This window comes from Trachinotus anak, unplaced genomic scaffold, assembly GCF_046630095.1.
Source record: "Trachinotus anak isolate AG129_WGS33_773 ecotype Australia unplaced genomic scaffold, CSIRO_AGI_Tana_v1 ptg000004l, whole genome shotgun sequence".
Taxonomy (NCBI): domain Eukaryota; kingdom Metazoa; phylum Chordata; class Actinopteri; order Carangiformes; family Carangidae; genus Trachinotus; species Trachinotus anak.
Window position 1 is genome coordinate 8518567 of NW_027273855.1, and position 21329 is coordinate 8539895.

The 21329-nt window shown below is 40.3% G+C and overlaps 1 protein-coding gene across 1 annotated transcript in view; it reads left to right on the forward strand.

The window, feature by feature from the left end:
- Positions 1–21329, forward strand: part of arfgef2 (ADP-ribosylation factor guanine nucleotide-exchange factor 2 (brefeldin A-inhibited)) — a 50248-nt gene that overhangs the window by 1810 nt on the left and 27109 nt on the right. The window contains exons 2-17 of the mRNA XM_071475604.1: positions 200–230; positions 707–830; positions 3708–3854; positions 4856–5035; positions 6602–6908; positions 7001–7150; positions 7239–7366; positions 9463–9596; positions 10155–10389; positions 10567–10666; positions 13042–13181; positions 13383–13491; positions 13587–13776; positions 13921–14032; positions 14127–14332; positions 14452–14536. Coding sequence (XP_071331705.1) covers positions 200–230; positions 707–830; positions 3708–3854; positions 4856–5035; positions 6602–6908; positions 7001–7150; positions 7239–7366; positions 9463–9596; positions 10155–10389; positions 10567–10666; positions 13042–13181; positions 13383–13491; positions 13587–13776; positions 13921–14032; positions 14127–14332; positions 14452–14536 — 2378 coding nt within the window. The remainder of the gene's footprint in view (positions 1–199; positions 231–706; positions 831–3707; positions 3855–4855; positions 5036–6601; positions 6909–7000; positions 7151–7238; positions 7367–9462; positions 9597–10154; positions 10390–10566; positions 10667–13041; positions 13182–13382; positions 13492–13586; positions 13777–13920; positions 14033–14126; positions 14333–14451; positions 14537–21329) is intronic.

Genomic DNA, 21329 nt, shown 5'->3' on the forward strand with positions numbered 1-21329 from the left:
AGTTCATGTATAGCTCTTGACAGATTGATGTTAAGAAAAAACACTTGAATAACAACTGAAACACAGGAAAAAACATGTCTTACTGTAGTCAGAGTTGTGATTGACTCAGTAACCCCAGATTTAGAGTCAAATCATGTGAGCTGCAGGGGTCAAAGTTCGAATTACATTAACATTTAATCTCCTGTGTCTCCTTTCATAGATGAAATCAAGGCAGAGCTTGAAAAACAAAAGTAAGTATTACTATGTAAACACCTTTTTTCCCTGAATGAATGAATGCACAGCAGTAAATTCAAGCTTTTCTTCCCACTCTTGTGACGTGCAGCAAAAGGCCAAGGTAAGATTTGCCCTGAAGCAGTCTACAGTATACTCTGGCTGTTCACTGTAATTTGCAACTAGGGTGATTTGCTGCTTCTATAACTGTGTCTTTGAAATATATCAGCAGCACTTCAGACAGTCTACAGTTAATATGCCTGCTGCTTTAGGCAAGCTGTTATCTAAACATGATCCCTTTATGCCTCTCTAAAGTTTAAAAGTAAAACTTCAGTGCTCTGTAAAATTGAGCACTTTGAAAATAAAAATGTATAATGAAATGTTTTACACTGCACTTAATTTATTAACATTCTCCATCATAGTGACCATTAAGTTTCAGTGGGACTTTCAGCGTTTATAGAAAGTTCAGCTGTTTGCTCTCATCTTGTCCCTGCAGGGATGGAACAGTGGTCCCACCCAGAGCCAACTACATCGAGGCTGATAAATATGTGCTGCCCTTTGAGTTGGCCTGTCAGTCAAAGTCCCCCCGGATAGTTAGCACCTCATTGGACTGTCTGCAGGTTAATATTCAGACACACACACACACACACACACACACACACACACACAGTTAGTCAGGTAAATACACTCAAAAGCTTTTGTTTTCTTTGTGACTGTTTCACTTTCTCATAACAGGTTTATTTCTGGTTGTGTTACCCACCTGGAGTTGAATGGGGGCAGGGGGTGAAATCTTGCTATACCTGTTTCACATGTCAGACATGTACCTAGAACAATGGCTCTACAGTCCGCACACAAACACAAACTCTATTTTCTTACATCTTATTTACCTGTTACTTGCCTCATTTTACTTGTCTCATTGCCGCAGTTTGTAGTCCTGTAATGTGATTATTAAGAGATCACAGCACCAGTTCATCACAGAGTTCTGGATGTGAAAACAGCTGTATCATGTGTTTTGTGGCACTGATGGGAAGTTTTCATAGTTTGACACACCCACCCCGATGATGTCATCATAACATTGATGATGTCATCAGGGTTATTTTTGCTGGGCCTTAAAGACTATATATTTTCATAGGAAAGTCTGTGTTACAAACTAGAGGCAGGAGTTTTAAACATATGGGCATTTTACAGTGCCAGACAGGGAGGGTCTAAAATTAAGAATGTTTTGAATTGCATTATGGGAAATGTGGGATCCAGTGTTTTGGGGGTTTGATCTTTCCTTGATATTTAAAATCAGGATATCTCAGGCTGTGTCTTTTGATTTTTATGGCTGTGTCATTTGATAAAAAAAAAAAAAAAAATTTATTGTGACAGCCGGGGCCATATTGTTTTCAGGTTGTCCGTCCATCTGTACGTACATATGTATGTCTGTCTTATTCTCTCGTCTGGACTCAATATCTCAGTCACGCCTTGATGGAACTTCTTCAAATTTGGCACAAAATTTGGACTCAAATATGAACTGATGAGATTTTGGGGGTCAGAGGACAAGGTTGTGGTGACCCTGCAAAACATGGTTTTGGCGTTGTGAACTCAATACCCCAGTAACGCCATGAAGGAACTTCTTCAAATTTGGCACAAATGTCAACTTGGACTCAAGGATGAACTGACCTTTGACGGTCAAAGGTTAAGGCCACAGTGACCTCAAAAACACGGTTTTGGCCGTGAGAACGCATGTCTCTTTAATTCCTTGAGGGAATTTCTTCAAATGTGGTAAAAACGTTTACTTGGACCCAAAGACAAACTGATTATGTTTTGGTGGCCAAAGGGTCAAGGGTCAAGGGTCAAGGTCATGGCCACGGTGACCTCACAAAACCTGTTTTTGGCCTTCTGATCGTGATATCTCAGTAACAGGAAGGAATTTATTCAAAGCAGAGTCTTCCTGGGGCACTCTTGATTTCTTTATAGGCTTCTCTGCAGGCGGTCTTGGAAAGATTATGTTATCTGCCTGCATCTCTTGCGGGTTGATGTGAGAGAACGTTCTAATTACTTAACTTTAGGCCTCACTCTAAAACTGTCAAGAATCTTCAAAAGTTTAAATTGGAAATTTTTTTTTAAAAGTTACAAAAATAGTCTGAGGCAGTTCTGCTTCTTGATTGAGTTGATTTTGACTAGGCCTGTAAAAGTAAAAGATTAGCATGTACACTAAGAAAAGTTACTTGGAGCCCGTGGCAAGAGAAAGACAAAGACGATGTGGATAAGACGATAAAGTGTAAAGAGAGAGAAACCTGTTTGTTTAAAGCTGAGGAGTGAGTAACTTTCTATAGAACTTTGAATTGTTTAATCTGGAGTTTATCTATAAAGCTTGCACATCCATCTTCCACCATGACCATAAAACATATAAATCTAATGGCACTAGGCACTAATAATGACAGGAAGAAACAATACAGATATACAATACACAGATTTCATATAAGGCCTACATCCTTCAAACCATTTAAGTAATCATAATACAAGTGGTAAACTGATCAAACAAGACAATCATTTATTTCCTAAAGCTAATTGTAAATAAGCGTGGGTTACACAGCCGTTCTTTGATTATAATAGTAATAAGAATAAAGACATTGTGGATGTCTGCAGTGTTTGTTACCTTTTGTGAAGGATGGTGGTAGTATAGTCATATGAAAGGTACTGTCTTCAGATCTATTTATTATGTTTCAACAATTCTAGAAGATACAAATTTAGGGATTAACTACACACACAAACATCACATAGGTTACTGGTTAGTTAGATAGTTGATTTTATAATTTTACTCAGATCTGTGTCTGTGAAAAGTAAAGTGCTGGTTCCTAGTCCTGATTGGAATGTGGCTTGTAGCCAAATATATATTGTTATCTAAAGACAAAGACAGAGGAACAGTGGGAAACCTTACTGCGTGCGTGCGTGCGTGCGTGCGTGCGTGCGTGCGTGCGTGCGTGCGTGCGTGCGTGCGTGTGTGCGTGCATATGAGACAGAGAGTCCAGGATTCACACCTTAGTGTTAATCACAGTCCTCTTTGGTGTTACTTTTCCTATATCAGTTCCAATCAAATACCAATTCAGAGTCTTATCATTACAAAAATGGAAAATCTTATTGTTTATCTTGTGTGCATTCGTTGATACTCTGGAGATGACCATTTGACCCATGGTCTAGGTTTATATGTCCCTGTGACCTGCTAAAAGCTGGCCTGTTTGTGAAAGAGGGTCCTTTGTCTCTGTTTCCTATCAATTTGATAGTTTGGTGGTGGGGAGAATAAGAAAGTGTCAGTTCATGTCCATAACTCTGCATGTCCTTCCTATGAACTTCTTTTCATGGCTTGTGATTGATGCAAGGCTGGGTATGTTCGCTACACAGTTTTAAAAAAGATGCTGCTCAAATTAACCCTAAATTCACACATAGAATCAATCACATACAGTAAAGTCTTCTCCTGCTGCTCTAACCTGTGCGTTGTCTCTCTGTGGTAGAAGCTGATTGCGTACGGCCATATCACAGGCAATGCCCCGGATAGCAGAACCCCAGGAAAACGGCTGATTGACCGGCTGGTGGAAACCATCTGCAACTGCTTTCAGGGCCCGCAGACTGACGAGGGAGTCCAGCTACAGATCATCAAGGTACGCCTAGCAGCTCTCTGTACATCTGGAAGCCTTTACATCCTCCAGCTGTCAGTGGAGTTGTTTATTTGAGACCCAGTTAGGTCCAAGAGGCAGGACTGGGACACTTTAGTCCTCCATGTCCACATAAAATTATGTGCATTTATGCCTGTGTGTCTAAATCACATTGTCAGCTTCTGAAACTTATCTTGTTTAATATTTAATTCCTGCGATCACACAAACTCTCTGTCTTTAAATGACAGCAGATGCTGTAACAAAGCTACCTTTGCTTCCGAATCACTAGTTCTGTGAGTGTGGCCAGACTCATCCAACCATTGAATTACTTGTCGTAGCACTTTTCTAAAAATGACCTGAAGGGGTTTTAGACTAACATTCTCCACTTTTCATCTTCATTAATCTAAAAAAAGCTTCAAAGGTTAATTTCACATCTCCGTGTTCAGTTTTTAGAAGGGCTCTTGCATATTTAAAAAGTGGCTTGACAACCTGCTGTGTGTACGTAAGTGGGTAAGGTTGCTTATTGGAGTTTCTACATAGTTAATGAAATGCACATCCTGGTTGGCTGTAAAGGGCAAAGTCTTGCCTGTAGGAAACACACAGTTTTATCACTGTTGACAGAAGATTTACAAGACAGATTATAGACATCAGTTTGGCTTGCATTAACCACTGTAGGTCAGTGAATGTCAGTTCAGTCAGTTTACACTCACTAATACAAATGAGTTTGAACACAAAATAATATTTAAATTAATATCCCCTGAAGGTATTGTTCTAAACTCTGATTTCTTCCATTTGGAAATACTAATCATCCTTTTTACTGATATTAAAATTGAAACAGTTGAATTGTGCACCAAACATGCAGAGTATATGCAGAACTATATGTCTGCAGTATGAACATGCCCCAGAAGAAGGGAAGTTGAGTGGTGATTCAGCAGCTGCATAGGCAGCATCTTCTTCACAAGAACATCCTGTGTGATAATCCTCTACTTCCTTTTCTCTCTGTCCAGGCCCTGCTGACTGCAGTGACCTCCCCGCACATAGAGATCCATGAGGGCACAGTGCTCCTCACCGTCAGGACTTGCTACAACATCTACCTGGCCAGCAGGAACCTCATCAACCAGACCACGGCTAAGGCCACACTCACACAGATGCTCAATGTCATCTTCACACGCATGGAAAACCAGGCTGTTAGTTTAGCTTTTTATTTGTTGCTGTGCTACAAATATCCAGAACATGGAAAAATGAATGCCTGAAGGAATGAATGAATGAAAGAATGAAAGCTCAAAAACATTCTCTGTTAAGCAGTAAACTTCATGAACAGATTTTATGACTGCACTAAAGCAACATCATGAGGAAGAAGGCTGAGCTCTGATGATGACTCAGTGCTTCATGCTGTGTATATAAGTCACTGGGTACTTTTTGCAGCACCTACAGTAGTAATTTTTGCCAAGAAATTGTTGTAAAGCCTGACACTTCCAGAATACAACCTCTGCATGTAGTTGGTGACACACCTATTAAACAGCCTTAGGCTGCAGCCAGTCACAGTAATTAGCCTATGTTAAATATTTAATATTACCTGCAAAGATACAGACTAGCAGCCAAGAGCCTTCTACGATGTGTTTTCAGCCTGCACCTCAGCACAACATTATGACTTCTGATACATAATTTTCAACCTACAAACTGACTAACCTAGCTAACTTTAACTAATAAATACAATTAATGCTAACACATAAATCTCTAGTTAGCTAATTATAAAAAATAGAATAACATAAAGCATTAGATTGATAGCTGTTAAACTGTTGCAAAAGTCTTAACCTCATACGGTTGCTATGAATCCAGCCACATTACATTTCAGTGCTCCACCTGCGTCCAACCCCATAAACACAGCAGCACAGCAGTGAACGAGCCCCTTTTGCTGTGGACACTGTAAAGCAGCTAGTCTGAATTTAGGATATGAATAGTCTGTACTACAACAAACAGATTTTCCTTCAGTTTTTATTTAAAGTTCCTCCAGACATATTTTAAACTCCCTCTGCTATGAGTCATATTTAGTTTAACAAGTTTTCACATGTAAAAATATCTACTCTTATTTCCTGATTGAACAACCTGGATCAGGCCTTGTGCCCCACCCACCACCTGCCTGCTCCAGGTTGACAGGTGAAAGAACAGAGAGTATCAAGACTGTAAGAGGAGATTCATGCCACACGTTTGAGACTCAGTCAGACCCAGACTCAGATGAGGATTCTGTTGACACCAGAATCTAGAGAGTGACTAGGAGATGTATCAGCAGACATGTCAGAACAGTTAGCATAGTTAGCATCTTTTATTTGTTTGTCAGCTTGTAACTGGCAATGGCTGCCACAACGGTTGTGCTCATGCTAACTCTGGTTTTCTGTACTGACAAGGTTTCAGGTTTATTTAGCCATGCCCCCCATCCCCACAAGTTGACAGGACTGGTTCCCTAGGTTGTATGATGTATGAATCCCTGGCTCTCTGAATCTGTTTTTATGAGACTGTCATTGGTTCACTGTAGTTCAAAGTGGAAATACTCAGTCAGGGTGATGACTGATTATTTTTATTTGATGACTGTTTTGTATTTTATAAAAAACATCATATGGACATTAACAAGGTTTAACACTGGATTTAATCAGAGGGTTTTTCATTTTTGCCTGATTTTTTGTCAAACGGTTGTATTTCCTGGTGTAAAAGAATCCCTCTACATGGCTCCTCCATTCCATGTCCTCCATCCACAGGCTCTGGAGGCTCAGGAGCAGGAGAGGGACCGGCTGCAACTGCCCCAGCAGAACTCATCTCCAGTCTCAGGTAATCGCAGGTCCGACTCCCCCTGGTCTGACAGGACGCCCACCCCAGATCCCCAGAGCTCCCCATCCCCGGCAGCCAGTACTCCAGATCTCACCACCAACACCAGCTCCACACCCCTGCCGCCAGCCCCTGACCTGGACCAGGACCACCCGTCAAAAACACCATCAATCAATGGAGAACCTGAGGATGGCAACGCTCCGATGAATGGAGGAGCAGAGCCCGTTACACCATCAAGTGGTACGTGTCAACTTGGACTTCAACCTTTCTAGTTTGTGTATTTGTTTTTCTTTAACTCTTTACCTCAATCTTCATCACTCTTCATACTCTAGTTTTTGAAGATGAAGGTGCAGAGACGTCTCCTACAGCATCACAGCCTGTTGAAGAGGAGGCAAGAGAGAGCAATCCAAATCCAGCAGAGTTGGCATCGACTGAAGGAGAGGAGACAGAGCAGCAGCCAACACAGACACACAGAGGAACAGGTTAGAACTTGACTGTTTTATTTGGCTTCTCCTCTTCTGCCAAATGAAATGAAAAATACTAAAATGTCCATTTTGGCCTCTCCGCCAGGAGGCAAGCATCGAGCCCACCCTATTGCTGAACAGACGGAAGTGGCTCCCCTGAGAGTTACAACAGAGGGCCAGCAGATGAATGGCATCATTGAGGACCGCTCGTCTGTTTCCTCCACAGACATGCTGGTGAGCAGTTTTAATAACATTAGCTTCTTATCTTTAAGGTGCTGACAAAAGTATGTAAAAGTTACCTGAGGCTATGTCCACATGAACACATTTTGTCGACGCCTGGCGTCTATACTACCAGACACCCATGCTCGTTCCCTGATTGGGCCTTATCAGTCATGACGAATCCCTCCCTGATGCGACACACTCCTATCATTTGATTCTTTTCCCAAAGAAAACAACCACTCCTAGTAACAGTTCCACCTCGTCATCACTCCAAACATCTGATCTTTTCACCTTTGCTGATTCTCTTTTCTTGTGTTTTCTGCAACTAAGCAGCCAACCGCAGAGAAGACAGTCAGCTTCCTGTCTACATCTGCATGTACAGTGTACATGAATGATCATGTGATGTGCGTTATCAGTTTTGTTGGCTTGGATGTAGATTATTTCTGATGTAAATTTGATAGTTAAACATGTGAATGACATTTCTACCTTAGTGTCCAGTGTGACTGTTACATGCTTTCACCTCAGCTGCAGGGAGCTGCTGAACAATAATGAATAATTGGCCATAACATAATGTAGAGAGTAGTGAAGTAGAGCATTTATCTCTACTGTTAATTGTCCTGAAACAACCAAAACATCCACTGAAGATTCTGTCCCACCACAGAAACATCTATAGAGTATTTACACTGGGCTCTGCTGCATGCCACCTGTTTGCCTATAAATCCTGGGTTTGCTTATTTTGTTGAAAATAAATCTTGGTGGTGTTGTCACTAGAGATGAGCAGATCCACATTTTTTCAGTTCCGATCTGATTCCAATACACAACTGCCGATACCAATACATATTCTGATACAAGAGCTCTTTTTACTTTAATATTATTATTGTTGGTATTGTGTTTAAGGTTAGATCATGAGGCTAAAATAAACCACACAGCACTTCTTATTAGGAGAGCAAAAAATATAGACAAATGCATTAAATTTACACGCATTCCAAAGAAGAATCGCATTCTGTTGTGCATATGTTTCTGAGTTCACCCTTTAGTCTTTGGGTTGTCTGCTGGAAGTTTATCGCGTTTCTAGAAAGCATCAGCGAGAGTTTCCTGTCCAGTGGTGTTGTCTTGTCCCTTGGCTTACATGAATTCCTGGTACTCTAACGTGAAACCTCTGCAGGTGCTTGATCAAATTGGCTGTATTGCATGATGCAACCGTACTTCCACCCTTCGGCATGCTGGCTTTACACACCTTACAAGTAGCTGTCTTGCTTTTTGGCATTTCCAGGCTAAAATATCTCCAAACAGGCAGCCCGATAGTGGAGTGGTTAGGGCACGTACCACATGAGCTGAGGCTCTTAGCAGGCAAGTGCTGGTTCGACTCCCAACCTGCCCGACTCTTTCCTGCATGTCATTCCCCCTCTCTCTGCCCCTTTCCTGTCACTCTCTACTGTCCTGTCAAATAAAGGCAAAAATGGCCCAAAAAAAACAAAACTAAAACATTTCCAAACAAACAACATTTTAGTCAAACCAACAGCTAATGTTATTTGCCCACTCAGTTACACACTGAAGTTGCCACGGAATTCATGGTAAGATGTGGTATCGTTGATATGTCTCATGTTACGTTATGGCGGGTTCATGGTCCAGCGCAAGCTGCGGACTGGAATCTGGATCGGTAAGTGGATCGTCCTTGTTCGTCTGATATCCAAATAGTGAATGACGTCAATATCGGACCCAATATTGATATAGGATCGGATCGGTCCCATCACTAGTTGTCACCATGGAGTGGAAAGTAACTCACAATCTGCACATGAATAGAAGAGGAGCTGAAAACAAATACTCTCCTCAGAGACTAATTCTGTGGGGCAGTCAATAAAACAGGCATTTTACATTGAATTGAAAAAAAAAAACACATTTATTAGGGAGCATGTTTACCTTGCTGATAACACTGCTGAGCCACCCAGACAGAGAGTACCTGACACATTGCTCTGCTCTGATGCTCTGCCACAAGCTTCCCCTGATATGGAGATGTCCTGACACAGACACAGTTTCAGGCTTGACAGTTCAGAGGTCTTACTATCGGATGTGTTATATAAAGTGAGATTGACTGTCTTCATTTGTCTCAGGATGCTGAGGCCCTGCAGGGACCCCACAATGCAGCCCGGTTCTCTCACATCCTGCAGAAAGATGCTTTCCTGGTGTTCCGCTCGCTTTGCAAACTCTCCATGAAGCCTCTCGCAGATGGACCTCCAGATCCAAAGTGAGTGTTTTTGCATATGACAATCCCCTCACCTCTAACTGCACAGTAGCACAACCAGCTAATCTATATGTCATGTCAGTTAGTCACACTGATGTAACACACAACATGAATACCAGCCATACTCCTGCTGTGATGCAATCGTGGTCTTTTACGTCTCTTTGTCATGCTACAGTTTGCTGAAATGAATGAAGCTGTGTGCATGAGCTGTCTTCAGCTCTGCTCATCTGCTTCATCTCAGTCTCCACAGGTTCATTTGCCCTTTTCCATCCTGTTGTGCTCCTTTCATCTCTGGTTACTGTAACATTAGACTTGGGGCCACCCACCGTAAACTAAGCCAAGGAACAAGCTCACAGAGTATTCAGTGTGGCATACATTAGATACCATGCTGAAACACCCTAACCCAAGTTTGTTCCGCTCAACTCAGAGTAAACTGTGGAATGCTATTTATAAACACATGAATCTCTACTGAGCATACATGCCTCTAATGTTTTTGTGGGTAGCTTTATATTCACCCTTGAGGCTGTATAATGATGCAGATGCAATTCCTCTCCTCTGCAGGTCCCATGAGTTGCGGTCCAAGATTGTTTCCCTGCAGCTGCTGCTGTCTGTGCTGCAGGGCGCTGGACCAGTGTTTCGCACTCATGAAATGTTCGTCAATGCCATCAAACAGTATTTGTGTGTGGCGCTCTCCAAAAACGGTGTCTCTTCTGTGCCTGAGGTCTTTGAGCTCTCCCTGGCTATCTTCCTCACCCTGCTCTCCCACTTCAAGGTCCACCTGAAGATGCAGATTGAGGTAGAACACAGACAGTACAGACCATTGCCTTCCGTGTTGTTCTGGCAGATCTAAGGTTGTATTTACTCAGGCCGGCCCAGTGTAGAGAAATGTGTACCCATGGCTGTGAACATGTAGACTGGTCGAGCTTGTTTGGTTTCAATGTCACACTTATCTCATCATCTCCCTTTTCCTCAGGTGTTCTTTCGGGAGATTTTCCTGACCATCCTGGAGACGTCGACCAGCTCCTTTGAGCACAAGTGGATGGTTATCCAGACGCTAACGCGTATCTGTGCAGGTATGTGTTTTCCACAAGAACTAAAAATAATCAAACTAATAACTAAAGATTTAACATACACTTTTTCAGACATGGAATGCATGTGTATGTTATAGTGACAGCTCATTGTCAGTCAGACATCAATGACTTTAATGTTGTAGCTTTATTCACACGTGACAGGATATGCAAGCATAGAATAACAAGACCATGGGACTCTGTTTACTCATATGCTGTATGTAAAGAATTTAGCTTGATACTCATTAATTCTCCCATGCAGTTGGCACAAATGAAAGTTGTAAATATGAGGTAGGAGACAGTTGGTCTCAGTTGGTAAAAATAATATCAGACTGGTGCTGGGTTGGAAGTGTTACAGAAATATTACCAGGTACTTTTCGTAAGACTGCTGTTGACTTCATACAAGGGCTGTCACCATCAGATTTTCATAACATGATTATCTTGGTCAAAATAATGTCTAACAATATCATAATGATATCTATCAAAAATTTGAGGAAAAAAATAATACTGTCAAAAATAGCCAAAAAACAGAAGCCTCGTGTTGTCTTTTCATCTGGTCCTGCCTCACAGTGATCCTGCTGCTATTGTGCATTTAACAAAAAATTCTTTAATAACTTTTAGTGATGGGTGATCTGGTTTGGTAGAGTGACACAGAATTTGAGCAGCTACCTTTAAATTCTTATCATGAAAACCGTGAGTGCTGCAGGTCAAGTAATTGATTTAAATACTTATAACTACAGCCAAATCCTGCTGTAGATAAAGGAGTTTATTTACTCAGTATCCTTTACAACTGTCCTGCTTTTGGAGGGAGATCCAGTGTAGCGTACTATGGCCACAATATTACTGCTTTTGGAGGGAGAGCCAGTGTAGCGTACTATGGCCACAATATTGCGATTTAGAATCCTCGTCGAATGGGGCACCGGTCTCTGAAGAGACAAAATTTCATAAATCTGTAGATTCACTTAATCAGTCAAACTCTGACGCAGTGACCTCTCAATTACATAGATATCTGCTCTATACTTCAAAGAAATACACAGGACAATGACTTGGTTACGCTAACACAGGTGAAATGCAATAAATGAATGATAGGAAGAATGAATGTATTTGGTGTATCTGCAGTAAATCGTTTCTATTGCGAGCGGCTTAGCTGAGGGTGATGACAAATGTTGAGCGATGGGCGAAGAGATTATGTGTATGGTAAGATGGTTTATTAGCGACGATCAGGGGACTAATTGTTATCATAAGGTGACCTAAAGGTTTATTTTGACATCAACCCCAATCGAACACAGGATGGAGGTGTGCCTACTTTGAGTTGTGTGGCCATTGTTGCCTCCCAGTGAACATTCCCCTCTTTTCCTTGTTTTGATTGGGAGAGTGAATAAATGTTATGGATTATAATTATTTAATTGAGTCCAACGCGTGAGTGTATAATTCTTCCACCATGGCCCATTACAGAAATTGATAGTCTACGTTGTTAGGAGTATAAAATAAGACAACAACTTGACTGAGTGAACCATACACAGCAAGAGTATACAACCAAATCAAAAGAGATTGTAACACTTCTAAACTATAACTTTAATGAACAGGGATAAACGACCAAACTTTAACAATACGAATATATATGTAGAATTTGCTTGTCAGTTCCCTAGAGAATACGGAGTCAGGAGTGGTGTATAGATGGCAGTGTTGTTACATGCTGAAAATGTGTTTCTGAACCAATAAAACATATTTTGGCTTCCCTGGACTCTTTAAAGAGTAAGAAAAAGTGGGTTATAAAATAGTTGAACATTTAATTCCAGTACATTTCAACATGCCTTATGAATTTATAGGGTATTGGTTATCAGTGTAGGTTGGAATGGGGTGTGATTTATGGTAAAAGTCTGTGATTCCTCTTGCAGTCCTCCTTTGTGGAAGTGTGAGAACGCAGGAGGGGTCGCTGAGTGAGTGTAGTATCCCTTTACTTTTTGTGTATAGGTCCATATAGTTTATAAGATGAGTGAGAATATGTTCACACCTTAAATGTGCTTAGAGTCCTTTTCAAGCTTTTGTGGGGAGGTGGCAACCCCACCTTGATCATAAGTGAATCTTATGGAGACAACTGGAACTCTGTGTCACCCTTTGGAGTGTTGATTCGGGATGAATTTCATGAGCTAGCTATAAATTCCGTTGAAGTTTTAACAGCTTGTTTGGTTGTGAGAAGGACTCAATTCACACCTGTTTCCTGTCCAGGTGAAAGTTTGATAGCATGAAAGCAGGCCTGGGAGGCTCCACCTAGTGACCTGGAGCACCCCTCTGTACTTAGCGTAGCTCTTATTGGGTCTTATCACTGCGTCAATCTGTGTCTGCTACACCAGTCTCGTAACACGTCTCTTCCCCCTCAGATGCCCAGTGTGTGGTCGACATCTATGTGAACTATGACTGTGACTTGAATGCTGCAAACATCTTTGAGCGTCTTGTCAACGACCTGTCCAAGATCGCTCAGGGCAGGAGTGGTCAGGAGTTGGGGATGACTCCTCTGCAGGTACATACCCATCACCCAGTATTCAGTCTCACTATGAGGCATATTGGAAGGATCGACACCACAATAAAGCAAGCTGTTAACTAAACACATCATTAAATCATAAGCACCTTCTTGTAATGTAGTCAGTGGTGAGGCAAGACCCCTCTATGTCAGTATGTATAACTGTGTAAATGAACTTGTGTGGTTCTATAAAATCCACAGGAGCTGAGTCTGCGTAAAAAGGGTTTGGAGTGCCTGGTTTCCATCCTGAAATGTATGGTAGAGTGGAGCAAAGACATGTATGTGAATCCAAACCTTCAGGCCAACCTGGGTAAGTTTGTAGTGGACAGTAAATATGTGAACAATGCACAGGAGACTTGGGGGTCTAAATATGTAATTTTGTGCATGTATGTGATATGTTTGCAGGCCAGGAGCATCTGTCTGACAGTGAGGGGGGTGAATTGAAACTCCCTGAGCAGCTGGTTGGACGTCGGGACAGCATCAGCTCGCTGGACTCCTCTGTGTCCTCCAGCGTCCCGGTTTCCCAGGCCGACCACCCAGAGCAGTATGAGGTCATCAAACAGCAGAAGGACATCATTGAGCATGGCATTGAACTGTGAGCCCCTTTGTCTGAACCTGGTTAGGATTTACATTGGGATTAGTTAGGATCAACCTTTATTGATGGACCAGTCCCAGTGTGTGTGAGATTTGCACTTTTAGAGAAGATGAACATTGATCTGTGTCTCTGTTCTTCCTCTAGCTTTAACAAGAAGCCAAAGCGAGGCATCCAGTACCTACAGGACCAGGGCATGCTGGGTACCACAGCTGAGGACATCGCTCAGTTCCTACACCAGGAGGACAGACTGGACACGGTAAGGGCTAAATTACACAGCACTGTGTTCTTAAGCAGCAAAGAAGTTAATTCAGGTTAGTGAGCCTCCAAGCTCTTTTCCTCTGTGTCCACAGACTCAGGTGGGAGAGTTCCTGGGCGAGAACATCAAGTTCAACAAAGAGGTGATGTACTGCTACGTGGACCAGCTGGACTTCTGCGGGCGAGACTTTGTCTCTGCACTCAGAGCGTTCCTGGAAGGCTTCAGGCTTCCTGGTGAGGCCCAGAAGATCGACAGACTGATGGAGAAGTTTGCTGCTCGATACCTGGAGTGTAACCAGGGGTAAGGCTTCACCTTCACTGGTAAAATAGAGTTCCCATTCAAATACATAATTCATTAATGCTTCTAAAATTGACCAGTCCATATGCTAACTGTCGTCTGGTATTCATCTTTTTCTGCAGACAGACTTTGTTTGCCAGCGCAGACACTGCCTACGTGCTGGCCTACTCCATCATTATGCTCACCACAGACCTGCACAGCCCTCAGGTGAGACTGTCACTGTCATCACATGTCATTATATATGGCTCATTGTATCATGGAGGAGGCAGCTGTGTCTCATGTCTATGGAGTTTTTATTAAGCATTTGCGGGTCTTCTTTATCCACTCGAGAGTCAGTGTGTTGTTTTGGTTTTTTTTGTTGTTTTTTTTTATATTTACTATCAATTTTAAAATTCTACTTCTGACTTTTAAATCACTTCATGGCCTCAAGTTATATCTCTGTATTAAGTGGGTAGAGCTTTCTGGGCACCACAACTCTGCAACAACCTGGCCGATGAACTTAGACTCATTAAATCAGTTTCTTCTTTTAAATTGCATCTAAAAAGACATTTCTTTCACAAATCTCTTTTTAGATGTTTTGCATTTTTTTACATTTCTTATTTTTGTTTTATTTTTGTTTAAAGTAATTTGTCTGCATATATTTGTTGCTTGTTTTATTTTATCCTTGTGAAGCACTTTGTAATCTCTGATTTTGATAAGTGCTATATAAATAAACTCATTTTTACCTTTATTTGAAAAGAAAAAAAAACAGTAGAGAGTGACAGGAAAGGGGCAGAGAGGGGAATGATATGCAGGAAAGAGTTGGGCTTGTTGGAAGTCGAACCAGCACTCGCCTGCTAAGAGCATCTGCACTCATGTGGCACACGCCCTAACCACTCTGCTATCGGTTTGCTGCATTGTTTAGGGTCTTCTGATTTGTATTTTAAAGTTATACAAAATCGTACAAAATGTGATGAATCCTTAGTACAGTTTGACAAAGACAATGTAACCCCTCCCCCTATATCCTTCTCAAACAGAACCCCATCCCTATTATATTATTACTGTACCATGTTTATGGTCGGAGTGGCTTCATTAAAAAATACCCATACATACAAATAAATTCAATATGACAACAAATTTAGATGAGACACAAGGAAAACATACATAGATAGTAAATAAATTAAAGTAAAAATAAATAAATACTAGATAAATAAAAATAGGAACCAAAATTAATAAAAATAAATCTAAAAGTTGCAAACAGATAAATAAGTAATTATATATAGCATGGGGTCAGTTTTGCAAAACTGTAATAACAGTAGCCTCCATTTTTCCTACAAAAGATAAAAAAGACTGCCATATAGCATAGAATTTCTGAGCCCACCCTCTTGTAGTAAAGCAAATTTTCTCTAGTGTCAAGTGGTGTGTAAGGTCTTTAATTCATATTCCAAAAGCTGGAGGAGTAATTCATATTCCAAAAGCTGGAGGAGATTTATTCTTCCATTTCAGTAGAATAACTCTACAAGCTAAAAGAGAAAAAGCTATCATATTTCCTGCCTGGTGACTAAGGTATATATCTCGTTTAGTTACACCAAATATTGTATGATTGTAGCAGGAGGTTCAATGGGAACTTCCAAAACATCACAGAATGTTTGAATATTGTATTGAATATTTGGACAGAAACAAAACATATGTGAAAGGCTGGCAGGTGTTTGCCTGCATCGGTCATACACAGAATTAACACCAGGCATGATTTTGGCCAGCTCTGCTTTGGACCAGTGAAGACAATGCAATACCTTAAACTGGATAATTCTATGTTGTAAGCAGATTGAAGAGGAATGTATTCTGTCCAAAGCTTTCTCCCAATCTTCATCAGAAAACTGTCTCTCTAAGTCTTTCTCCCACTGATTCCTTAGCAAATTCAGTGGTTCTAAATGATGTGAATTTAATAAGGAGGAAATCATCCCAATTGACCCTTAGGAATTTGGATTGAGTTTCAGAATAGAATCTAAAAGAGAGCTGGTTGGCTGTGATGGAAAATAAGTGGGGGATGCTGATATACAACCTCTGAGTTGCAAAAATCTAAAAAAATGAGAGCAAGGGATGTTAAATTTCAGAATTAGCTGATTTATCAATGTGTTATCAATAAATAGATCTCTTATTGTGGTGAACCCTCTTTTAATCCAAACATCAAAGGCTCCATCTATAATTAATGGAGTAAATAAGCAATTTCTTACTATAGAAGTTATTAAAAGTCAGTAAGTTACATAAATATCGTCTGAGCTGTGTCCAGATTTTAAAAGAATGCTTCATGATCAGATTTGAAGTGTACCTAGATACAGGTTCAGGTAGGGGGAGTTTCTAAAAAGTTGGGCCACAAAATATAAAGAAGTGGGGCTACAAGATAAGTTCTGATGGAAATTCAGTCCAGTGTAACAGTCCTTATGCTAGCAAGCCCAGTAGTAAAACTGAAAATTAGGGAGCAATAGCCCACCATGTTGACGGTGCCACTGTAACATGCCTCTAAGTGTTTGAGGATTTTTCTTATTCCAAATAAATCCAGATATCAATTTGTCTATGGACAAAAAGAAAGATTTTGATAGAAAGATAGCAATACATTGGAAAACATACAAAAATTTGGGCGATACATTCATTTTGATTGTATTAATTCTTCCTCCAAGTGATAAAGGTAACTGATTCCAATGTTCCAGATCTTGTTTCAGGTGAAATAACAGTGGTGGGAAATTTGCTTTAAAGTCACGTGTTATCCAAATTCCTACATATTTCAATTTGTGTGTACTTATTTTAAGGGGGAATGAACCAAGTGCTAGTGATTTGGCTGCAATATTCACTGGCGTAATCTCGCTCTTTTGTTAATATATCCTGATATTTTGCCAAAGTCTTTCAATAGGCAATGTTTTTGGTAGACTAATAAAAGGGTCAGACAGATATAGAAGCATGTCATCAGCATAAAGAGATCCTTTATGCTCCAAGCCATTTCTCTTTATTCCCTTGATGTCGACCTCACCACACAGTCCAATTGCTAGTGGCTCAACTGCAATAGCAAATAGAAGTGGGACAAGGGGCAGCCCTGTCTAGTGCCACGACAGAGTGGGAAGTAGGAAGACAGATTGTTGTTTGTTCAAACAGCTGCCAGTGGGGAAGAGTAAAACACCCTGATCCAAGAGATAAAACCAAACTGTTTAAGAGTATAGAAAAGGTAGTCCCACTCCACCCGATCAAATGCCTTTTTGGCATTAAATTACATTCATATTTTCGGGATATGAGGTGGGATGGGATCATAAAGGATATTAAAGAAACGTCTTATATTAAAGAAGGAATGACGATTTTTAATGATGCCTGTTTCATTGTCAGATAAAATCTAGGGAAGAACAGTTTCTAAACAGTAGGCAAGCATCTTGGAAAGAGTTTTACTGTCCACATTTAAGAGCAAGGTAGGGTAAAATGAGCTGCATTCTAGTGGGTTTTTATCCTTCTTGGGTATAAGAGATATAACCGCCTGTTGCATGATTGGAGGGAGGGAGCCGGCAATAAGTGATTCCTCAAATACAGAGAGCAAAATTGGGGCAAGCTGATTTGTGAACTTCTTGAAAAATTCACTTGGGAATCCATCAGGACCCAGAGATTTTCCATTTTAGAACTGACCGCATTTATAATCTCCTGCATGGAAAATGGTTCTTCTAGCTCGCCTTCTATCTCATTATTAATTGTGGGAATATCGAATTTTCCAAAGAACGAAATGAACAAAGAAACATTCCCAAGAGATTTTGTAGTATATAACTTGGAATAAAACTTATGAAAACACAGATTAATCTCTGAATGATCTGTGTTTAACACCCAATTAATTTTTTTATATCAGCTATAGTTTGATGTACTGTTTTCTGATGGAGCTGATGAGCGATAATTTTCCCCAGCCTTTTCAACAAATTCATATATCCTGCTCTGAGTTTTGTGAATGAGATTTTCAGTATGGCTAGTTGACAGGAGGTTGAATTCCATTTGGATAACCAGTCTTTGCTTTAATAGGTCACTAGACTAGGCAAGGGATACATCTAAATTTAGAATATCATATGTTAGCTGTCCGAGTCTGGCATTGTGACATTTTCTGAGCTGTGCACTATACGATATAATTTGCCCCCTGAGGTATGCTTTCATTGATTCCCACACTGTTGAGGAAGAGATTCCCTTGGCCTGGTTTCGTTCAAGAAAGGAAGTTTGCTGTCGTGGTGTGAGTTTATTAGTATTCCGGAATACAGTGGGCCTACTGACACAGAGCAAGTCTGAGGCAATAGATTGACCAAGAATAAAGGGGAGGGGAACAGTTATACAGTTGAGCAAATGGGGGTGGTCACCTGTATGTAAATACAGTTGCTACAGTTGTTATAGGCATTGCAGTCATGATTATAATGGATCAAAAGAAAGTAGGAGCAAAGGCATTTGAATTTAGAGACCTCACAGTGTAACACCTATGATGAAGTTATCAGGGGGCAGGAAGGGACCCCAGATTAAATTGGTTAGCAAGGTGGTGGTATTGTAAAACAGTTAACGAAATTAGCAAGACAAGGGGGGCACTGCAAGCAGACAGACGGGTGCCTAAGTCCCCACTGCACAAAATGTCTATTTTCTTCCTCAGTTGGTAAAATGTTATGATCTGACCAACCAAGGTATATGTCTGAACCAATGTAAAGGGAGAATGATGGGAGAATATATATAAATAAAATAAATAAATGAAAGGCCGCCAGTGGCTTGATAAATGCTCTCAACATTTATCTTCCCCCCTCTAACATAAATGAGCAATATTTATAGCTGTGTAGCCAGGGTATATCTATCAGCTAAAATAATTTGCTCTAGTAATCATAAAGAGATGTTAAGAAAAACAGAAGTGGCTAAGTAGTCAGTGGCCTAATAATGCCATCCACATCTATCTTACTTAGCATAGTTGTAGATAGTAGGTTGAATAGATTGTATACATAGTCTTTGTTATAATAGTGTACACTGTTACTATTACTCACCACAGAAGTCAGCATCAACATAACACTGATGTGAGATTAAATCACTCTGACTTAAATCAGTTTGTCAGTTGGTTGGTTCTTGCAAGATTTTGATTTTCACATAAGCCATGGCTTCCTCCAGACTTTGAAAGTGTCTCTCAGTTCCATTATGTGTGATGCAGAGTCGTGCTGGATAGGAAAGACTCACGTGGTACGCCCACCCAAGATGGCCGCTTAGTAGAAGATGGAGCTCACATCTTCCCTAATCCCTCCTAAAATTTTAATGTCCATATTTTTGGGAGGTTTTTTTGGTTTGCTTTTCACTGAGCGAGTAAGACATAATATAAGTATCTTTGTACCCTCATGTAATCAAATATTACATCCAAATTTGTCTATATGAGAAGGAATTGGGAGGAGTTGCTGTGGCAGGTTGATTTCTGACATAGACCTGTAGTTCTCCATCAGTTTGATTTTGGTAAAAGTGATCTAAATTGTATGATATAGGAAGTCTAAGTCAATTGAGGTGACTTAGACTTAGGGGGCGAGTCAGGACAGAGGCCATAAATGGGACCATTGAGTGCAACTGACCTGCAGAATTCTTGTTATTTTGGGTACAGTTTTGCCCAACTGTTCGTGTCATTGTTTTCTTTTTCTCTGTTTGCCTTCTTTTGCCTACAGTTTTGTACAGATGAATCTATACTGGCCACTGGGTATAATCAAGATATTAATCATAAATCAATGTAAACTGGACAGGCAGAACTCCGTTGGGGCAGCTGCGTATTTACAACAAAATAGCTAACACCATTTATGAAAATATATAAAATAGTATCATGGAATATAGCAGGTTGCCACAATGTTGTTAAAAGGAAAAAGATACTTATGTATCTGAAACAGAAAAAGACAGACATCGCTTTCATCCAGGAGATGCAGACTGAAAAGAGAAAAGGTGGGTGAAGTTTATTATAGCACATATTCCAATAGGAAAAGAGGGGTGATCATATTGATTAAGAAGAACGTAGATTTTAGAGTACTCAAACATTATACTGACCAGGAAGGTAAATAGGAAATTTTGGATGCTATCCTGGAGGGACAGAAAATGACTTTTGTTAATATTTACGCCCCTAACTCTCCACAACCAGTCTCCACTTTTCATGAAGTGTGCAACCTGTTAAAGAATATATGACATGTCGGCATCGTAATTGGGGGAGACTTAAACCAGGTCAGGGATGTGTATTTGGATAAATCCTCCCAACCTAGACAAATTAATGATCCAGCATGTGTTGCTGTAGATGTAATGTTAGAGGAATTGGGATTAGTTGATTTATGGAGACTATTTCATCCTCAAGAAAAACACTATATGTTCTTTTTTCACCCACATTCTACTTATTCCAGAATAGAGTACTTTCTCATCTCTTGCTCACTGGTGAGCCAGACTATTGGGGCCTTTTATTGGGAACATATTCCTAACTGACCATGCTCCAGTGGATTTAACCATATCTACTACGGAAAATATAAAATCTTCACTGAGGTGGTGCTTGCAATAATGTAATTCATTATTACAAAATGAGGAATATTGTGACTACATAAGAAAGGTAATAAATTAATTTTGGGAATTCAGTGAGGGTTCTATTGATGATGTTGGAATAACTTGGGATGCCTTCAAAGCTTTTGTAAGGGGACGTCTTATTCAATATAGTTCTCTGGTTAAAAAAGCTGAGAGGGATAAATTACTGAAGTTAGGACAGGACATCGAGATACTTGAGAAACAAAACATGCAGCACCCTTAGAGAGAATTTTGTAATAAGTTAATCAAGTGAAAATATGAGCTGAACAATATCCTATAGAAAAGAGTAGAATATGCACTATTCCGTACTAACCAAAAGAACTTTGAGCAAGCTGAGAGTGCAGGCAAAGTGTTAGCACATAGAGTCAAACAGATCCATTCTAGTAACTTAATTCCCTCCATATTTAATAATAATAAGCTGATCACAAATAAAAGAAATATTAATGAT